Source organism: Octopus sinensis, linkage group LG7 (assembly GCF_006345805.1).
Source record: "Octopus sinensis linkage group LG7, ASM634580v1, whole genome shotgun sequence".
NCBI classification, from domain to species: Eukaryota; Metazoa; Mollusca; class Cephalopoda; order Octopoda; family Octopodidae; genus Octopus; species Octopus sinensis.
Genome location: NC_043003.1, coordinates 81,947,393 through 81,964,626, shown reverse-complemented (window position 1 = coordinate 81,964,626; position 17,234 = coordinate 81,947,393). Strand labels below are relative to the sequence as shown.

The 17,234-nt window shown below is 33.6% G+C and overlaps 1 protein-coding gene across 1 annotated transcript in view; it reads right to left on the bottom strand.

Moving 5' to 3' along the window:
* LOC115214031 (carbonic anhydrase-related protein 10-like) overlaps positions 1-17,234 on the bottom strand; it is a 613,696-nt gene that overhangs the window by 312,507 nt on the left and 283,955 nt on the right. Inside the window, exon 6 of the mRNA XM_029783053.2 lies at positions 9,765-9,834. Within this exon, the coding sequence (XP_029638913.1) occupies positions 9,765-9,834 (70 nt within the window). The remainder of the gene's footprint in view (positions 1-9,764; positions 9,835-17,234) is intronic.

Here is a 17,234-nt window from a genome sequence, read left to right as displayed (position 1 = left end):
TACCTTTAAATTTAGGTCACTCCGTAGGCACTACATGGTTCTTTTACGTTTGAAGATATAGAACTTAAAACTGGATACCATTTACAGAGCAGTAAAAAAGTATCTTTGCGTAGGACTAGACAGAATTTCTTATAATTCCATGTTTACATATTGATCTACATATCTCTATATTATGCATAGTTGTCAATTGTAAAACATAACGGTAACCACTAGTACATGAACCTGCAGATTGTATAGTTTAATGCATGAAAGTACTAGTTAAATCAGAATGGATATGAAATAGTATACCATTTCATTATATTATGTTATATTATATTATTGTAAATAAAACGGGAAAATCAAAGTTGGAATTACACAATCATACACACCCATGTATATATGTATATGTATATATATATATATATATATATATATATATATATATATATATATATAATATATATATATATATATATATATATTCATATATATGTATATATATATCCGTAAATATAAGAGAGTTAACTTTACATAGGTTAACTCTAGTGCTAGAAATAGCTCCTCCTAAGTCTTAGCATTTGCTTTCGGCGGGGAATTTGTAACTACAACCCTGAATGTAATCGATCAGACCGCATGGGTAATCGTTGCCTGTGTGGGTCTGATAAATTGTATCGATGAAAATGTTGCTGAAGATTTATAGACGAATATGTGAGTATAATTTGCTTATTATGTTGATAAAGAAACAATTGTACAACATTAATCAATTTTTTTAGTTGTATTTCACTTTCCTTAAGTTGAGAGTAGTGGTATTTCTATGTGGAGTTATCGTCGGCGATTATACCGGAGGAGCTATTTCTAGCACTAGAGTTAACCTATGTAAAGTTAACTCTCTTATATTTACGGATAAATATGTATTGTCTCCCCAGTGTATGGTGCTAGATCGCTTGGTGTTAAAATAGTGGTATTATTAAATTAATATCTAATTTTTTCACCCTCATTTTTGAATTTATATATATATATATGTATGTATGTATGTATATATATGTATATACATATGTATATATATATATATATATATAGTATATATATATATACATATGTATATATATGTGTATATATATATGTATATATATAAGTATATATATGTGTGTATATATATGTATATATATATATATATATATATTATATATATATATATATATATATATATATATATATACATATGTATATATATGTTAGTTAGTTAGTTAGTTAATGTTTTGGCTCAAAAATCAAAAATCAAGGCCATGTAGGGGGACATGGAGTTATGTACAGGGTGGTATTCATGTAAAGAGTTTGAGGCCACTTGAGGTCAAGGGAGACTTTGGACCGAGCTGTCGTCGGCATCTTCAATATCTCGTCTGGCAGCTTATTCCACGGATCCGCAACCCGGACGGAGAAAGCCCCTCTCCTTCGATTGAGATGGAATCGTCGCAGATAGAGCTTTTATGAATGACCCCGCAGCCGACGCTCAGAAGCAGGAGTGAAGAACTGCTCATTCGAGAGGTTACACTTTCCGCTTATGATGTTGTGAGCAAGAATGAGATCTCCCCGGCGTCGTCGTTTTTCTAGAGAATAAAGGTCGAACGTCTTCAGCCTTTCTTCATAAGACAAATTCTGGAGACCAAGAACCATGCGGGTAACCAGCTCCTGGACTCTTTCGAGATGCTGTATGTCTTTGAGGAGATAAGGAGAAGAGGCTTGAATCCCGTACTCCAATATGGGTCTCACCAGCGTGACATAGAGCGGTAGGAATATGGCTGCTGTGAGCATTCCGAATGACCGTCGAATCAAGAACAGAATTCCGCGTGCTTTGTTGGCAGCATTGCCGCACTGGGCCGAAGGCGGAATGGAGGAATTCACCAAGATACCCAGGTCATTTACCTGATCGGTCCTCTCCAGCAGCAGACGACCCGGCTCGAAATCAAGTTGACTTGCAGGAGGAGAGCCAACAGGCAAATGACAGCACTTTGACACGTTCAGACACAGGTCCCATTCGTTAGACCATCTCCAAATTTGGTGGAGGCATCGACGAAGATCCTTTATATCACCGCGAGGAGCGACCAGTTTGACATCGTCGGCAAATAGAAGGGTTTGTTGCGTGAGGTCATCGAGCAAGTCATTTATGAAGACTAAGAACAATAAGGGCCCAAGCACTGAACCTTGAGGCTCGCCACTGCTCGCACTGGAGACGTCGGACCGCAAACCATTAACTTGGACTTGGAAGGAGCGATCTGAGAGGAAGGCACCAACCCATCGTGCAATATCCGGATGGAAACTATATGCTTGAAGCGTGACAAGTAATAGGCGGTGGTTTACCGAGTCAAAATATGTGTATATATATGTATATATATATATATATATATATATATATATATATATATATATATATAATATATATATATATATATATGTATATATATATATACGTATATGCATATGTATATATATAAACTCACATTCATTTATGACTAATTTTCAGAATATGCTCCGTAGAAGAGAGCACTTCAAATAATATTTAGTGCTTCATAAGGCGACATAGAGCATTATTTCGTCCGTCTTCACATTCTGAATACAAATTCTGCCGAGGTCGACTTTGTCTTTCATCTTCTCGACGTCGATAAAATAAGTACCTGTTAAGCACTGAAGTGGATGTAATCGACTATCCTACCCCACGAAATTACTGGCCTTGTGCCAAACTTTGAAATCATCGCTTACTTCTGAAAAAGAAAAATGAAAATCGCAAGGAATAGCAATCTTGCTCATAATCCGATATACCTCTAACTTTTATGTCATTTTAAACTTAGATTAAATATCGGGAAACTCTACTTCGAAATGTGTTTTCTTAATTTGATCTAAGTATATGTGAAAATACATTAACTGCACATCGGTAAGAACACGAAGATATATAAAATTAATTTTAAGTCAAGTCAGAGACGAAAACAATGGAAAACTTTTCTGCTAAGTCAATTAGCGAAAGATGTTGGATACGTCAATGGAAAGCAACGGAATACAAGAGATGATATTTTGTAATAGGAAGTTGCTTTAAACATAGATGTAATGATTCTATTAGAGGATAAACATGATATGTTTTCAGGTTTCGAAATTGTGTCAAATAGTCACCCGATTCTTATGAGTCGAGGTGGCCATATAGTATAATAGCAGGAATCTAATAAAATAGATTTTGTTCTATTATTTAGAAAGTTTGATAACGAGATACTGCAACATTGCTCTTCTAAGTAAAACATGAAACCATACATGTGAATAAATATTCATTGAAAGAAGTTTTGTTGATTGTTCACTGAAATATCACAGACCAAAGCAAAACTCATTTGTCACGTTAATCTCTGACAATAACTTCAAAGCTAATCGTTATATAAGCATAGTATTTGGCTTTGGTATATCACAATACTGATAGATTCTGTGACATTGGGTTTTGTCAAGGGTGGAAGAGTACTGGATGTGTGATACGATAGCACTGCTGTTGAGCTGAACATTCCCTTCGACGGTAAGGTGGATAATTACCGCTCTCATCGTACTGAGATCATAATTTCATAATAAGTTGGATCGAAACTTTATATCCGTGGTATAATTATAATCATCTTTGAGGTTTCTATGGTTATATCTTAAAATATTAAGCATTTCCTATCGTTAGAGGAGAGGAATAAATTTTAGGTGTATGAGGCTCGAGACCAGTGCAGGTAGTTGTGTAGCCATGGTTTGCCAGAAACGTGTCTGTGGAACGTAGATTAATATACTGTTTGTATTAATGCATGGTATGTAATGAAAGGTTGGGTTGTGGATTAGGATCGGTTACTCTGATATCATTACAGACTTGATTAAAAGTGGCATATTGATATTTTTATGGTTCGAAGTATATGCAGGCGATTAATTAACAAGATATTTTAAAGAAAGCCATTTCGTATACTTAGGAAGAGATTAATACTGTGTAATGTTAGCTTCGTCTCCTTATGCTTCTTTGCTAGGATGTTGTATTCATGGAAACTAATGAATATTATTTATGCAACAAATAAGTCGTATCATGAGATATTAGGTAATAAGTTCTTAGACTCCAGCTGAGAAATATCGGGGAATTGATACATCCTATTCACTCATGATATATCTAAATGTATATTTTTGTAGAGAGAATCTCAATTTGAATTGGTTAAAAATTAATCTTATGAAATTAACGCCTTTCGTATAGAAATTAGTTTTAGAATATATAATGGAAATACTAATCTTCCAGTGGACAAAGGTAAGGTAAATATATATCATGGCAGTGACAAATATTGGTATTGCTGTTGGTGCGATTATAATACTTTACCTTATTTATGATTTTCTACTGTTAAAAAATACATTATTTTAGTGAGGTTACTTATTGTTAAGTAGCTCATTTCAATGAAGTATGCTTAATAAGCTTTCTGTATTTATAATCTATAAGGAAATGAATAAACGAGAGTTTAAGTATATTTTATGCGTACTTGCATTTACTAATGCACTGCCTTTTTCTAATGATGAATACGTTAATATATATATCCGATTCTTCATATTTTGTACTTGAAAAGTGTCTCTTCTTCAGATGACACAAAAGTCCTCCAACTAAATTTAGGTGAAATAGATGCAACATGTACAGAGTAAATAAATGATCCTTATAATTATAAAATATACGATAACACATGCGATAAAACTTTGCTTTGTACACTTGATATTCGGACTGAATGTATAAGTTGTCCTAGTCCAGTTTCCTAAATACTAACTTGAAACTTCAGTGGGGTTGATTAAATATATATTTATCCCAGCAAGGTTAATAAACTCTGTGTAGAAATTAATTTACAACGACTACACTTATCCTTCCATGTGCTGAACTAAGTCAATTCAGAGAAAACTAACGGTAAACAAATAAAACTGTATAGAATTACACGTACATCTAAGAAAATTTTGATATATTTTTGCATATAATTACAATCAGTAGAATGCATTTCCGTTAATCAAAAATATAGATATTTATATTTCAACTGTAGTGAGTTAACAAAATATATATAATGTATTGGTGTGTCTCAACAATATAACATGATAAAATTAAGAAAAATATGTCTGAGATAGACAATGAAAGCAGGTAAGATGATTTTACAAAAAAACTATCATAACAAATGCACAATCCTTCCCGAAGCGTATATACCAGTTTTTTTGTTTAGTCTCACCGGCATTGATATATAAAAATAATTTCTTGTAAACTATTGATTGGAGGTAAAATTATCGATCGATACGAAGAGAAATTTAATATTTTATATGACGTGTCATGAAATCTAGAAAAGACTAATGTTTCTCGTTGAACTGTTCAAATATAATTAAAGTATAATATTTTAGCTTTCGCATTTAATTTGTAAAATAAACTATTTTGTTGCATATTTGTTAATTTTATTCCTTTTATTCAATTTATATCTTACTAACAATATATTTGTTTAGTTTCTTTGTATACTGATTCTCAATTTTGATACTTTATGTGTTTTTTTGTTGAAACATTTTAAAGTCAAATAATTGCAAAATAATAAATAATGTATTTTCGTTTTTAATTTTTAAACGATACTCGACTAAAATGTGTTAACTAAATTATTCCAAACCTGATTACTACGAGACACACGTAATATTTGCATTCATTAAAGATTGTGTTATAGCGTACATAATGTAACTGAAATTTATGCTTAGAAGTTTCAAAATTCTTATTAAATTTAGATGGCGTAAACATTACAAATCTAGTACTCAATATGCTTGATTAAAAGTACATAAATATAATTTACTTATCATTTTAATCAACTTCCATGCCATGTATATTTATTGATCATCACCTGTAAATCTTTGAATTCATCAGTTTTTATTTCTAGGATGAAATCATGAGCAACAGCAACAATATTATAATACAATAAACTTATTGATGCGAATAATAAAAAAAGAACTCAGATGTTTATCAGTCGATTTTCTTTAATGTGTTACAATGCACATATAATAATGTAGTAGACATAGAGGAAACAATAAATAGCTTACTTGAAAATATTGCATTTGTGAGAAACTTACTGCAACATATTGATTACAAATTTTGCTGTAGACAACATAAAATTTCGTTTTCCTAGGATCGGTAAATTAAAAGAAAATTGTTTTTGGAGTAGCATATTATCTGATTAAACAGCATCTCAACAACGTCATCGGTTTCAAAAATCCTCCTCGTTTTTACGCACATAAATAGTATAGCAAAAATATACTCAAACCCGCGTTGTGATTCTGTACCATGTGCGGTGCATATATGTAAGTGTTTTATATATGTTTGGTATATTACAGTCTTGCATTGCAATATTCCAATCATCAGTTATCAACCGAGTCCTTCAAAATTTTGGGTTTTTGCAACACTACGGCACACGCCGACTTTCCGAGAAGCATTATTGGAAATAGCATTATTGAAGAAGCATTATTGGAAATATCCACACACTTTTAGGATACATTGGTGTATGTGACTGCTTTCTATTCTCATTTCCAGCCGCTGTAGCTCACTATTCACATATACAGGCAACAAACAATTAAAATTTGAAAACTATTAATCGTATTAATTATAAGTTGGTAGGAGTCATTATCAATCTGGCATCAAATACACTTAATTAAATGTACCGCATAATACAAACCTACTTATGATTTTCACTAAATACGTAATCTCATTGCGTGTTATAAATCTTTGAAATTAACAATTTTTATTACCAGAATGTTATTACGAGATGTACCAATAAAATTATATTGAAATCAACGTGTTTGTGTGATTAATAATTTAATAATTATGCATACGTGAATATAAACACATAAAAGTGCAAAGAAGGGGGACAATATGAATGGTATTATGTGTTTCAGTTATATCCCACTATGTTCTAATTTCAATTTTTGCTGTAGACAATTTTACGCTTGATTTTTCAACGATTTTTAAGAAAAATATGAGATGGCGTGGAGTAGTATTTTTATAAAAATACGAGAACTATTGGTAATAAGAGTGTGTGAGAGAGAGAGAGAACGGGGGCGGATGATAAACAGCTTGACATTAGGTATAAGATTTTCGGCAGGTAGAAATGTACCAAATATATAGGTAAGATAACTGGTTTGAAACGAGTAACCAAAACTACGATGCAGATTTCGCACAGTAGACATAACATTGTTCAACGTAGTATCACATAAATAATACAACTATTACAATCTCCAAATAGGTTATAAGTTGTTTCTATAACATATTAATCATTATTGACACAATAACTTTGAGGGCTAAGTTTTAAATTTCATATTTTCCAATAAGAACAAATATAAAGAGAAGACATGCAATGATATACAATTTTTCGTCAAACAGAAGATGAAAATGTTAACTGGCATCTCGCACAAGTAATTTTCTCATAACCCATGTTAAATAGAAATGAAAAAAAATTAAAGGCAATATTGCATCATAGAATAAGCAATGTCTACAATGGATGATTACAATGTCAGCTGTTATAAATATATATATGCATATTTCACACACGCATATCTCTTTCCCCCCTCTCTCTCTCTATTATCTATATACATGCATACATACATACACGCTTCGTGAATACCAATCTTGAAAAATTAGGCTTCTCAAACCCAGAAAGGAGAAAGCTGATACGAAGGCTAGAAATTCAAGTAATCACTGGAACATGCATACAAACATACTTTTTAATGTTTTAAATTCCCGTGAAGGAACTTCGGATCTAGGTTAGAAACCGGCTTTTTCTCTATTGGCAAGAAATCTTGAAATAAAACTGAATAATGACATACATACAAGTATATATACATACATACTGCTACCAGCGCTTTTGTAGTTGTGTTGCGTGTTAGGAACACGATTTTGTATGTAGTGTGAATTTCTCATAACAAACATTCTCCATACATTTCAATCGTATGAAATTGGCGACCTCTCATAATAGTTCTCAACTTTGTGAGTAATAACAAATACGCAAGGGCCAAATCCAGTGCATAAAGTAGTTGGTGATGGAGAGATGTTTGGAGCTTCGACAAGCAGGCTCACGAATCATGAGTGGAGAATTTGATTAGCGTAAGGGGACGAATCACAGAAGTTGAGTTTGCTACACAACAGAGACAGTGCATTACAGAAGATAGCTGAAAACCTTTTCATCAGAAAGTATGTAATATTGGCTACGTCTGCCAAGAGGGTCGTAGAAATATGCTCTGATCTGTTATAAGTTTTTGAAGCCAATGGAAACTTTTTTAGACAATGTGCAGAAAATAAGTCTCTTTTCCGTAGCCCATTTAGTTCAATAACTAGTAATCGGCAATTCACGTCATAGTAATTTGTTTAGGGAGATGATAATACCTCATTCTCTTTGGGTTCCTGGAACGTGGCTGTACTGAGAATAACGAGTGGTGCATTAGCCACTCAAACGTGTCAGAGAATCTATTCAGAAGACGAGATCGGACAGGAAACTGAAAACGACCTACATAATGTTTGTTATGAGATATAATACATAAAACGATGGCAACAAAATGAGATACTGATAAATTGGGCATGTCACCTCTCCCCTCCATCGTGCACTCTGGATTTTGAGCGCTCCGTCTTCCTCCTTTTTCTGTCTAATGAAGAAGAGTATTCATATACAATGATTTGATGACACATAGGTAGTGTAAGTGCATACGTGAACTATTTCAAAGCAAATTCGCGAGTTCCGTTCAATGCGGTGCTAGTATCTTTGTATAAAGGAAGAGATGCCCAGCCAACATGTACAGTTAATGAAATGTAGTAAGCCAACTTCTGCATTTCTTTCGGTACAATTCTTCGGTATGAGTATGAACACACATATACATACAAATACTAAATAAAACTGTAGATCTATAGACGTAAAGAAGGTGGATAATGGTACCGATCTCATATATAACAAAATATTATATGATTGATATATTGCAATAACCATTAAGCTGGATAGCGGATATGTTCTTTCCCCATCGTATATATATGCTTTATTATAAGAGGGATGCCCTTAATTTTCATCCTTTTATGAAAAGGCTATGATTATAATTACTTTCCAGTTCTTAACAGAATTGTATATAAAACTATAATTTTTAATCATGGTACAGCTTAAGGTGTCATTTCAAATAAGTGTTGTTTGTTATAAGAAATTAACTCTCTGGAGTTTAATTAAAATAACCAATCTACGGCAGAAGTATCCAGATAACCTCACTTGGTCTCTTGTGCTTTTTATTTTTATTTTTGGAAACTAATGTTTATATTGGTTATCACCAGTTTCATTCTTGATATTGTATCAATTTGGTTGTGTGTAAATATTATAAATAAAAGAATATAATCACTATTTTTCCAACAGCTTGTTTGTACTATTCTTGATGTTAATGGAAGAACTATTAAGGTCAGTGTTTATAATAACACTTCACTGACCAAAGCTAAATGAAGGCATCGAGTATAAAGTTATTGATTATTAGTTTATTTGTTCTTATAATATTTACATCTATATCTTGCAATCCAATACATCATTTTCTTCAGAACAACACTCTTTCAAGAACTTCAGTTGGAATTATGTGTGAGTGTTTATAGTGGAGTATATTGTTTCACAATAAACAGCTTTGTTCTAAACTATACACACATACTCACACACACATGTAGTATACATATTCTTACTGTAACATCATTCAGTTATACAAGACAATAAAGAATATATACATATTCATCTACTTACCTCTATGCTCATGTACATTTTTCATACTTTCTATGATCGGTGTCAGAGCTTTATTTCTTTGATCAGACAACTGGAAACACAAAAACAACACAGATTTATTTCAACTGCCATTTCACAGAAACACTTTAGTTTTACTAGGTTTACACATTTGATTGACAGCACAGTTCAAGCATGTCAATCTACAACTTTGATTCATTTAAGAAATTAACGATTGAAAAATTTATACTGCACTTGAAAATGTCGAAGAAAAAACGGTGTAGATCACCATCGGCCATAAATATAACAAAACAACAAAGCCAATCTCATTATCAGCATCAATCACAACATTACTAACATCAATAAAGACGATGATAAAAAAAACTTCAACAAAAACAACAAAAACAATAACAATAATAATAATAATGACAATGATAGCAACAACAATAGTAATAATAGTAACGATGATGATGATGATGACAGTAGTAGTAGTAGTAGTAATAATAATAATAATAACAATGATAATAATAATAATAATAATAATAATAATAATAATAATAATAATAATAATAATAATAATAATAATAATAATCAAATAACACATCCTACGCAGAACACTTTCCATACAATAACCATCAGAGCATCACAGCACATACCCAAGGCACACAGAGCTGCGCTCGGTAGTGAAGTGAAAGCACGCTATAAAAATAAAACTACTGAATAATAATAAGAATAATAATAATAATAATAATAATAATAATAATAATAATAATAATAATAATAATAATAAAAATAATATCAATAATAATAATAATAATAATTGCCCTGGTGCAGTACCAGGCAGTGGCGCTCGTGGCTTCTGATTTTAACTGATTGGAAGTGTTATCATGTACATTGTTTTATCTTAGTATAAAAGATGGGCTACAGCAAATATTCTGCTCAATACCACATATTTGATTGCCTGTTGTTTGACCGTAACCAGCTGAGCATGTCCCTTACTTGCTGACGATATGTTCATCTCTGATCACGAGCAGATGTAGTGGGGGGGCATCACAGCCATGTACTAAGAGGGATTCTTTGGGGCTTGAATATTTCACCTCTGGAAACATGGGTGTTTCGTTCAACATCCTTAAACAACCCTTATTCAGGGACCTTTTGAGCGGGTTGCGTTACTCGACCAGAACAAAAATTCAAACTGGGCCCCACCTGCAAGGTCATGTGCTGTTTATCTTGATATGAGATCACCATGTCACGCACATATGGTTGTGATGCATGTGCCTAGTGTAACCTGTCCGAAGGGTAATCATGATGGGTATACTGGGCTTCGTATATTTTACCCCAGTGTCACTTTGATGGCATGCACTGCTCTTTCACTCAATAAGAATAATAACGAACACTCCATGAATAAATCGAAGACAGTGCTACAACTCCAGACGACAGAGAGACTCATAAAAACCAAAGCTATCCCCATTAGAAGAGGAATATTCCAGAGAGACACGCTCTCTCCACTCCTTTTCTGGCTGGCACTAACGCCTTTATCTGACATGCTAAAGAGAACTGGATATGGACATAACTGCAAAACAATCAGCCACCTCTTATATATGGATGATCTAAAACTGTAACGCTATAAATGATAAACAGTTAGAAATATTACTACAGACAGTACGTGGATTTACCAAAGAAATAATCATGACTTAGAAAAACGTATCAAAGCAACCTTGAAATGAAGAAAACTAGTTTCGTTTAGCAAAATCTCACTAGATAAAGCAAATGAAATAAGAAAATTATACCAAAGCCAGACATACAAACATACTTTGGAATCAATGAACTAGATACAATGCAACACCCACAAATGAATGAGAAGATAAGAAAGGAATACTATAAATGAGTTAGATTAATACAGAAAACAGAGCTAATTGCGAAAAACAAGATAATAGGTATGAACTGTCCCAGTTATAAGTTACAACTACAAAATTCTTAACTCTAAATGAACTAATGAAAATAGAGAGGGAACCAAGAAAATTAATGACAGGACTTGGGATGTACCACCCTAAATCTGACATAGAAAGATTATATATACAACGTATCAAAGGTGGTAGAGGCCTTATACAGCTAGAACACTGTTACAAAATAGCCACCAAAGGACTACAGAAGTACCTACTTCAGAAGCAAGAAAAACTAATACAAATAGCCGCAAAACACGAACAAAAGAAAAGAAATTGTTTTCAGTCCTTAAGGAAGCTGACAAATACAAAAAAGGCATAGTACCTAACGATTATGAAGAAAAACAAGAAACAAGAAAACTGTCAAACAACTGAAATCCAAACTATTAAGTATTTTAATTATATTTTAGGTGAATTTCGACATACTTAACAATCGATGTATGATCTTTAATAATTTTGTACTTATTTCAATCAGAAACAATTTTTGAAGCATAGAAGCCTTTAATTATGGACATGACAAAAAAAATGGACCTTCACTTAATTTTCTTGCAGGGGTTCCAACTTGGGCAAAATGCGTCCCAAACTGCTGCCAATATCAACAAAGCATGAGGAGAGAGGTTCGCAAGTTATCGCACAGTACGAAGGTGGTTTCAGAAATTCCGTAGTGGTGATGAAAGCCATGAAGATGAAGAAGATAGAGAACGGTCATGAAGTTTTGACAATGAAAAGTTGAAAGCAATTGTTGAACAAAACCCACGTTAAAGTGTCAGAAACAAGTCTCAGGCACTTGGTGTCGGTATTGCAACAGTCTCACGCAATCTGCCGAATATTGGTGAGGTGAAAAAAGCTCGATAAATGGGTATCGTATGAGCTCAAGGAAAACCAAAAAGTTCGGCGTTTTGAAGTGTACTTTCTGCGAAACACCAATGATCCTTTCTTGACCGCATAGTCACTTACGACGAAAAGTGGATACTTTATGATAGCCTAAATATTTCCCAAAGGCAAAGTTGCATCAGCAAAAGATTATGGTGACATGTTCATTACAGCTTTCTGGAAGCCAATCAGAGTGTTACAGCAGAGGTTTACTGCATTCGCCTCGCTGAAATGTATGCATATTTGCAAAAAATGAGACCTGCATTGGTGAATCGACGCGGCTCAATTCTGCTCCACGATAATGCAAAGCCACATGTAGCACGAATGACGCTCCAGAAACTCACAGACTTGGGAACTTTACCACATCCTCCATATTCTCCCAATCCTTCATTCACTGAATGTAATTTTTAAAGCATTTATATACATTTTAATTGATAAAACCTTTAGATCTAAACCAGAGGTGGAATCAGCTTTCAAAGACTTCTTAGCAAAAAAGCCAATATTTTTTTTATCAACGAGCCATAAATAATCTTGTTGATCGATGGCAGAGATGCATAGATGTTCATGACTCATATTTTGACAAATCAAAACATTTCTATTGTTAATTTTTACAGAATAAAATTATGATTCTGAAATCGGCCATTATTTTCGGCCATTATTTTCGGAACAACCTAACAAAACCGGAAAAACCACGGCTCATGATAAAACGATGGCAAGAAAAGCTCCTTCGTGGCAAATACTGGATTAAACTAAACAGAAATAGAAATAGACAAAGCAAAGTCCCACCAATAGCTAAGAAACTCAAGACTCAAAACAGAGACTGAAGAAATTTTAATTGCAGCACAGTATCAAAGAAATTAGCAAAACATGTGATGAAGAGAAATACAAGTAACTGTAGAATATGTAGAGATGGAAAAGAAACAATAAATTATGCTTCCCTCTTGGGTAATTAATGGTGTAACATTCCTACTTCCATAAAATGAAGAAACAAATGAACAAAAAAATTATAGCCCCATAACCTGCTTAACAACAATGTATAAAATGCTAACATCTGTCTTGATTGAATATACCTATAGTTTTTTAATAGAAAGTCGCATATTTCCTAATGAGTAACAATGATGTAAACGTGAGTCCTATGGTTGTACAGATAAGCTACTCATCAATAAGGTGATCTTGGAAGATTGTCACAAACAATATAAAAAATTGTCGATAATCTGGATAGACTATAAAAAAAGCTCTGGATCGTCTACCACATAGCTGGATTAAGAAATGTCTGGAAATGTATAAAATAGCACCTACTCTGCAATACGTCTTGTCTGTAAGTATGAGATCAAGTAGAGCCACACTGACAATGAGTCTCTTAATGCTGGAGATATAAGAATTTCATGTGGCATTTTCCAACATGAGTTTCTATCACCACTCCCTTTTTGTCTAGCCTTAATACCTCTCTCGGAATTTCTCGTTGATGTACAATGCGACTATAAAATGTTTGATCAAAACATAAATCATCTCATTTACATGGAGGATTTAAAGCGCTTTGCAAAAAATGACCAACAACTACAGCGCTTACTAGCGATTGTTAAATAATTCAGTGATGACATCAGGATGCAATTTGGCCTCGATAAATGTGCAAAAGATGCCTTTGTTAAAGGAAAAATGATACAAACATCTATCGTTAATCTTGATCAGCAGAATGTCACAAAGGAGTTAGAAACAGCGGAGAGCTACACATATCTAGGGGTATTTGAAGGGGACAGAATCAAACATTCAGTGATGAGGGAAAGGATCAGAAGAGAATGTTATCACAGTGTAAGGGCAATACTCAAGACAGAGCTGAATGCAAGAAACAGGATCGACGCGATCAATACTTTAGCCATACCAGTCGTGATTTACAGTTTAAATTTCATTAACTGGTCAATTACTGAAATATGTAATTTTGGCAGAAAAATACAAAAATTGTTGACAATCCATAAAATGCACCACCCTAAGGCAGATATAGAACGACTTAACCTGCCCAAGAAAAGAAGGTGGCCGAGGTCTTTGCAACCAGGATTAACAATAAAGATTACGGCAATTGGCCTAAACACCTACCTTAAGTACTCTGATGATTGAATGTTAAAACTTGTCTCAAACCATGAAACAAGAAAGCATCATACTCAGTAACAAAACAGGTAAATTCTAAAAACAACAAATTCCAGAATTAGACGTACTAGAACCTAGCGCAGAAAAAGTTAAACACATGAAATCCCGGTGCTGAAACTGATGCCTTAGACCTTCTTACTAATAAATGGCAAGAAAATCCTCTCAATAGCAAATACCGAAAAAGAGCTAATAGTGCCGATGTTGTGAAAAAACCTTTTGCATCAATGGTTAGTGTCTTGTGATTTAAAATCAGAAACAGAAGGGTTTATCATAGTAGCCCAAGATCAATGCCTACATACAAGGAACTACCAGGCCAACATATTATATAACGGCAGTAGCCCAACATATCGTGTATATCAACAACAAAATGGAAGCGTTGATCATGTTGTCTCCATATGCAGTCTTCGTGCACCCACAGTGTCTCAACAGGCATCATAGAGCAGCACAATATATTCAGTGGACTTGCCCTATGATAAAAACTGGTGGGAACACAAACCACCTCCAGTTCTTGAAAATTATCACATCTAACTCCTCTGGAATTTCATCATTCAAACAGACAGAAAGATAGATGCGAATAGGCCAGATATTATAACTCCTAATTGATATGACTGTCCTAATCAACATAAATATATCTGTCAAGAGCTAGCAAAAATTGAACAAGTATAAAGATCCTGCAGTAGACTCTGGCAAAATGTGGAACCTGAAGACTAAAACAATGCCCGTTGTCATAGGTGCCCTATAAATAATAGCAAAAGGGATTGATTCCTACCTAGCTCAGATACTATGAAGAAAAAGAAGAAATGGAGAGGAGGTTAAGCAGATTGGTAGTTAAAAGGGATGGAAAATAAGATAAAAATATAATACAAACAAATATAAACTTAAAATTACTGAGGGGTACGCAAAGTGTATACGTATCAGCGTAGTTGAACTTGCGATTGTTGCTAGACTTAATTGAACAATATTCGAAAGGAATGGATAATTATCAGCGATCTCGAAACAATACTGACACCGTAATGATAAAAGCAAATATGGGATTGGGAATGTAATCAGTATATTGAATACTGCAAAAACATCATATTATTTCCTTCTTCAATGCATTAACTATTATGAATAGATAAATAATTATCAACTATCAAAATCCATAAAGGGAGCACTCACGTTCATCTACGCCGAATATGTTTAACAAATAGGCAATATAACTACCTAGTAAGAACGGCTAAGCTATGATTATCTCGTATATCCATAACTGTATTCGGATTATATGCACTTGTAGTATAGTTTTATATTTAACACTACTCTATTTTGCTGTCACCAAATTTTAAAGGTTGCCATGAAGTCAACAGAAATTCGTTACTTAAACTACGACCATTAGAATGTACACACATGTCTATGCGTGCACATATTCATACATACAGACGCATATGATATATTATTATACATATATTGGGTTGTCCGGAAAGTTCATGCCGACTTTTACAGGAAAGAAAAGGTCAATAAATACTTGCCACTACATTTTTAATCAACCAATATGAACCATTTTGTTGAACAAAGGGTCTCCATCTTTCCCAGAATTGAGGTTGTTTCATGGCAAAGAATTCATCAAGGTATCGTTTTACGTCATCCAAGGAATTGAAATTATTATCATTTAGACTAGTCTACATAGACCTGAATAAGTGGAAATCCGAAGAAGCAATATCTGGTGAATATGGAGGGTGGGGGTAACACATCCCAGCCGAGCTGCAGCAATTTTTGTCTGATTCCTAAAGCATCAAGTGCTGAAAATGAACTTTCTTATCTTACATTTTAAAGGGTTACAAAATTAACAACTAGTTATAGGAACATAAACCTTCTTTTACGAAAAGTTAGCTTCAACTCTACTCTAAATGGAGGTGTAGTCAAATCCTATTTCATAGACTTAGCCATGTTCTAAAATAAGTCGAAATGTAAGCTACTATAAATCGACACGAACTTCCCAGACAACCCAATACATATATGCATGCGTGAGAGAGAGAGTGTGTGTATATAGTGTATGTGTGTGTATAGTGTATGTGTGTATACGTGTGTATGCACACACACACAATCACACATATATTAGTCGTATATATACACTTGGTAGTTTGTCAGTAAAGCACAACCACTGGCTCAACGTTCGTTGTGTATTTATTATAATGAATGTCTTAAATAGTAAATATTGTTGTTCTAAACTGAGAAAAATAAAAGATCAATTCCAGACCATCATACGAAGACAAAGAATAAATCTTGTGAAGCAGGGTTTATTTTAACGAGATGCCTCTTGGAAACCACCCGGGGAGAGACATCTACACAGAGGAATGGACTTAAACTAAATGCTCAGTATCCCACTCGCGCGGGATCGATGCTAGACAAGTCGAAACAATCGTAGGGCTGAATTAAAAATCTCTTATCATCCATCTACCATCCTTCACATAAAATAAATATACATACATCCACAAAAACGCGCACACGCACGCATACACACACAAACAGGCACACAATATATATATATATATATATATAT